Here is a 6,017-nt window from a genome sequence, read left to right as displayed (position 1 = left end):
ATTTAAGCAGAAATGCGTAGGCCTTAGCTCTATGGTTGGCATCAATTGATTGAGTGATACTTTACATTTTTCTGTGTCCAACTAGTCAGCCTAGGGCTTGGTTACACTTGAGTCAGGAATGTACTTTTATCAGTTGTGATTCTCTTGGCTGAAAGTAATAGAAAATCCAGTTTAAAATCCTTTAAACATTTGCTAAATTATGTAACAATAAAATGGAGACAGGGCATGTCCTCGGTGACCTCATCAAGGACCCAGTTTCCTTCTATCTTTTTGTTCTGTCATCCTCAGTGTGTTGGCTTTTCCTCTGGAATCATGAAAGAAGCATGTTGGCTTCTTTCATGATTCCAAGTTAGCTGTCACAGCTTCAGGGGTTGACAAGACTAGGAGACAGAAAGTCAACTGTTCCTAACTTTCTAAGAACAAGGAACAACTTTCATAAAAGGCATTCAGCAGACTTCCCCTTGGCATCTCATTGGCAGAGTTGGCAAGGGAAATGGCAGTCATCACAACTGACTTAAACTGATAAAGACTGATCCCCTTAAGGTTAAGGAGGAGGTGTCATGATGCATCTGGACACAGATATCTAAACACATAAATTTTTCCATTAGAATAGAAGAAGGGAAAAGGGGGACTGATACACTGCCACATTCCCTGGCCCAATCAATGATTGTGACAGTAGGTAGTATTGTGGTCCAGTAAATGGCCTTTTAAGGAAAGAAAATCTGTAGAAAAAACAAGTTCCCTTAGAAGATGTGAATTGTCAGGTAATTATTGGCATCTCTCAGATGTTATTTTGCCATATCTCTTAGCCAGTGATGAAGGTAATTATCTGATTGGTATAATATTTTATTTATTTCAGAATAAATAATAACTTTGTTCAATTATACAAATATATAATACTTGTGAAAAATTTAAACCATAAACTAAGAAAATAATTGCAGTTGTAAAGACAAATGAAGAATATGTGTATTTACTACAATGGAATGATCCTCAGGTCTAGTGGTAGGTAAGTTAAAAAAAGCAAGGAGGAATTTAAAATTAAAAAACAATTCCCTTTACAAGAACACCAAAAAGAATATTTGGAAAGAAATTTAACAAAAGCATAAAACTTATACTCTGAAAACTACAAAATACCGTTAAATTAAATAAGATATAAGTAAATAGAAAGACATCTAAAATTCATGCATTGAAGATTTAATATTGTTAAGATGGATGGCAATATTCTCCAACTGACCTACATATTCAATGCAATCCCTAACAAAATCCTTGTTGGTTTTCTCTCAGAAATTGATAATTCATATAGAAACGCAAGGGATTAAGAATAACTAAATTATCTTGAAAAGGAAGAAGAAAATTGGAGGACTCACACTTCCTGAGTTCATACTTACTGCAAAGTTATAGTAATCAAGACAGTGTGGTACTGGCCTAAGAAGAGATATATAGATGGATGGAACAAAATTGAGAATCCAGAAATAAACTATTATATTTATGGTCAACTGACTTTCAACAAGGGGTCCAACACAATTAAATCAGGGAAAGAATAGAATAGTTTTGTCAACAAATAGCTCTAGGGCAGCTGGATATTCACGTGCAAAAGAATGAAGTTAGATTGCCATACATAAAATTCATAAATGTGAATCATGAACCTAACTGTAAGAACTGAAATTGTAAAAGTTTTAGAATAAAATATCAGAATAAATCTTTGTGGCCTTGGGTTAGGTAAAACCTTCTCAGAAATGATGCCAAAAACATAGTAACAAAAGAATAAGTAGATAATTTAGACTTCAACCAAAAAAGTACATCATAAAGAAAATGAAAACAGAATGGGAGAGAACATGTTCAAATCCCATATTAAAAAAAAACAAAAACAAAAAACAAATCCCATATTGATAAGGGACTTGTATCCAGAACATATTTTAAAAAACTTCATATAATAACTGAAAGACAAATAACCCAACTGATATATGGGTGAAGGATTTGAATAGACATTTCTCCAAAGAACATACACAAATGGCCACTAACCACATGAAAAGATGCTCTACATCATTAGTATTAGGGAAATGCAAATTAAACGCCCAATGAGATATCACTTCACTCCCACTAACATAGCTATTTTATTTTTTTTAAAGATTTTATTTATTTATTCATGACAGACACAGAGAGGGAGGCAGAGACACAGGCAGAGGGAGAAGCAGGCTCCTCGTGGGGAGCCTGAACAACACTTTTCTTAGCTCCACCCACTGTAAAGATCTAGAAATCATGAACACTCACTAGCAATAAACACCCTTGCCAGATTGTGGCCTCCAAAATACCATTTCCCATTAAAGAGCACTAGGATTCCTTGGAGAAATGGCTGGTTCCATATCTCCTACAGGAAATATTGAAGACAAGTCTGGAACAACTTGTCATTTAGAAGGGAAGAAAGTTATCAAAGACTTAGAGCCTTGTGTCAAAGAACTCAGAAGCTAATCTGAAGAGCTCTTCATTGGCTAAAGATAAGACAATTTGAGCACTAACAAAAATGATAACTGAAATAGATTCAGCACAACAAATATATTTAAATTCATGAGTTTATAATAGTTCTGAGACAAAAACCCCTTCTCACTGTCAGTCTTTGATGGATGTGAGAGAACATTATTTTGAAAATTGGTAAATAAAGAACTAAGCATTACTCCTGACTTTCCTATATGAACTGTATTTCAGGAAAACCAAATGTATTTGAAGGGAATTTTCTATTTATAGAAACATTTCAGCAAATATTTAAATACTAGAATAACACCATTTCGTAAACCCTAATCAATATGTCTAGGTCATGATAGTCAACAGTTGCTAATGCACAAAAAGCAACTGGAACTTTCGTACATTGTTGCTGGACATGTAAACTGGTAATAAGCCACTTTGAAGAATGGTTTGATAGTTTCTTTTAAAGCTAAACAATCATTTTCACCCCTAAGAATTTACCCAAAAGAATGAAAATGCCAACAAGATAATGTGTACAGGAATGTTCATGGCAGCCTTATTCCTCAGTAGCCCCAGGCTCAGCAGGTGGAGGGGAGCTAAATGTAGACTCATGAGAAAACTTTCTGGGGTGATGGAAATATTCTCTATCTTGTTTTGGGATCAAGCTAAACATGGGTATACCTAATTGTTAAAACTAATTGAACTGAACAGTTAAGATATGTGCATTGTATTTTATCTTAATTATACTCCAATTAAAAAGAAAGAGCAGATTTTTTTTTTTGTTTCAATGAACAAATTTAATTTTCTCTCAAGCAGCACGATAGAGTGGACCCAAGGGATTCTCATACACTATAATACAGTGAGGAAGCAATACTTTGAGAATTATTTTTAGGTGAGGTTTAGATCATCACAGTAAGAAATACTATACAGAAACATACACATGAAAAGCCTAAAAAAAAAAAAATCAAGCTGTTAGGAGACCCATGATTGAAACAAATATACTTTGAGAATAGCTAAAAAGCATCTGCTTTCTGCAATCTCTACAGATAATATAGCTTTAGGAGCAGAGATTCTGCACTGGACTAGAAGACCCAACTTTCAGTTAATGGCCTTTTTTGTAATGGTGCGGATTCTCCAATGTATTAATTTTTTTGGCTTATTTCCTTTTTCTTTCTCAAATGCAGCTATCTGATTAAATATATTGAGTAAATTTTGAGGTAAATTTTTTTTAACTCCACTTGCTGACTGCTCTTTGCTATTTAGTCCATCTGTTTCTGGAACCTCTGTTTTAATGTCCTCTTCATAATTAACCTCTGTTTCATATTCTCCTTGATTTTTATTTAACTGATATCTTTGCTCATGTCTACTGAAATCACGTGATCCAGAATAAGTGTATTTTTTAGATTTTTCAACTGACTTACAAGAGTAGTCTGAGCTTGCTGGTGAAGTGGAACGCCTCGTAGAACCTGGCTCCCACCTCCTATGGTGCTCTTTTTTTCCCTCTGTATTTTTTTCAAATCTTCTATAACCATAAATTTTTACTTTGTCCTCTGAATTCCTATAAAAGGAATCCAAGGAATCTCTTCTACTGGAGAAATGTTTTTCTGATTTATATGGTTTTTCTGTTTTGCTACTACTTGCCTGAGCGTAAAAATCTCTTGGATCTTCAGACCTACCTCCAAAATCATCCGGAATTTCAACTGAAGATGAAGAGAGAGAGCATCTATCTTTCTCTTTTACCTGTTTTTTTTGATATGGGAACCTGTCCTGCTTTTCCAATAGTTTTTCCACTTCTTGTTTTTGGTTAAGAAAAGATGCTAAAGTATTGGATGGAACTAGGAAGGACTCATCTTTCCTACTCTGATCTATTTGACTTGAGGAGGCCTTAGTTAAATGCCTTTTGGAACTTCGAGAAGACTCTGAACGGTTCTTCTTATGTTTCTTATGCTTTTTGTGACCAGAAGAGGAAGAAGTTGATGAAGAAGAATCAGATTCATCAGCAGAAGAAACACCTGAAGAGGAAGAAGTTGATTTTCTTCTTTTCTTCTTTAGCCTTTTCTCCTCTTTTAAGAGCTTACGCAACTTTTCTGCACTTGTTTCTATTTTCTTTGTTTTCTGCTTTTCTTCCTTTTCAGCTTGTTTTTCTCTGCATATATTTATGAAGCTTCTGCAAAGCATCCTCTGCCTCTTTAAAAGTCTCATCCAAAGCCAAAGCTTTCTTGTAGTAACTTTCAGCATTTAAAAACTTTTCTTCTTCCAACTGCCCTCCTCTTTCTACAAGTGTCTGGCAGAGGTATTTTCTTGCATTCCTATGAGTTGGACAGTTTTCCAATGCAAGCTCAAAATCTTCTATTGCTTTGTTCAGACTTCCTTTTGTTGCGTATAATGCTCCACGAGCTACCAAAGCTTCCACATTTTGTTTGTCTATTTCCAGAGCCTTATTGTATTCATTCATAGCATCTACATGGCGTCCAACCTTAAAATAATCAACTCCAATCTTCACACATTTTAAAGCCCAAGATGCAGACTGTTTCTTTCTTAACGCAGAAGCAAAATCATCTTCAGAGAAGTTTTTGCTTTGTAGGCCTCTCATTAAAGATGGTGGATTAGATTCATCTATTCCTAGTTTTCCTAGAAGGAGTTCAACTACTCCGGGATTAACAAATCCCAAGGAACTCTGCATGATATTTTCATAGGATTCCAAAGAATTGCTATTTAGTTCAACACTTCTCCTGTAGTATAAAGGAAGCTCTTCAGAACTAATTACACCCAATTTAATACCAGATAGATGTGGTGGAAGAGATGAGCTATATAGAGACACTATATAGCAAGCTTTTCATGGTATCTGTCAATATCTTTGATTCCAGCTTGAATAATGTCACCAGTTTGGTAATATGATAAAGGATCCCGTGGTTACTGTGAGAAGGTACATCTCTTAACGGACAAAGAGCTGTGATTTCTAAGTGGGATATATCTCTTATGATGCCACTGCCTAAACAGATCAACACCATGAAAAACCCAAACTCCCGGATGGAACTAATCCTTCCAATCACTGTATGACCACGCTCAATATCTCGGAAAAACAGCTCTCTCCGGTCCATACTAGGTATTTCCATGAACTGCTCTAACGGCAGCATGACCGCATAACCATCTTCATTGTCTTCATTGACTTCAGAAGTTACAGGCGCATCCGATTTCCAGGAAAGTGCAAAAAGCAAATCTGCTTTTTTGGAAATGAATTTCTGTATTTCAATGTTGTCAACTCTCTTCTCTTTTCTTAAAAGTAAACAAAATTTATGAAAACTGGTTTATGGGCAAAACCTTTCCAGGTAGGTCCAAGCTTAAGCTCACGGCTCTCGGGGCCCAATCGCGTCCATCCCTAAGCTCTGGGCCGTACATCCTCTGAGAAAAAGTTTTAATCAGGGAATCCGTCATTCGCCATCATGGAGGTGGAGGGCAAGGAAAGTTAAAAATGACAGTCCCGCAGCTCCCGATGACGAAGCCCAAGGGATGTCGGCTAAAGACTCAGCGCCTCAGGCAGTACCACAGAAAAGGTT

General features: G+C 35.8%; 1 protein-coding gene across 1 annotated transcript; it reads right to left on the bottom strand.

The window, feature by feature from the left end:
* Window positions 1-4,442: 4,442 nt before the first annotated feature.
* Window positions 4,443-5,768, bottom strand: LOC121491798 (tetratricopeptide repeat protein 14-like; the record flags this gene model as incomplete). Its single annotated transcript, XM_041756959.1, is given in 3 exon segments — window positions 4,443-5,284; window positions 5,287-5,369; window positions 5,372-5,768. Coding segments are annotated over 3 exon segments (1,173 nt in total), but the record flags the coding sequence as incomplete, so codon positions are not given.
* Window positions 5,769-6,017: the final 249 nt, after the last annotated feature.

Source organism: Vulpes lagopus, chromosome 5 (assembly GCF_018345385.1).
Source record: "Vulpes lagopus strain Blue_001 chromosome 5, ASM1834538v1, whole genome shotgun sequence".
Classification (NCBI taxonomy): domain Eukaryota; kingdom Metazoa; phylum Chordata; class Mammalia; order Carnivora; family Canidae; genus Vulpes; species Vulpes lagopus.
This window is presented reverse-complemented; position numbering and strand designations above follow the sequence as displayed.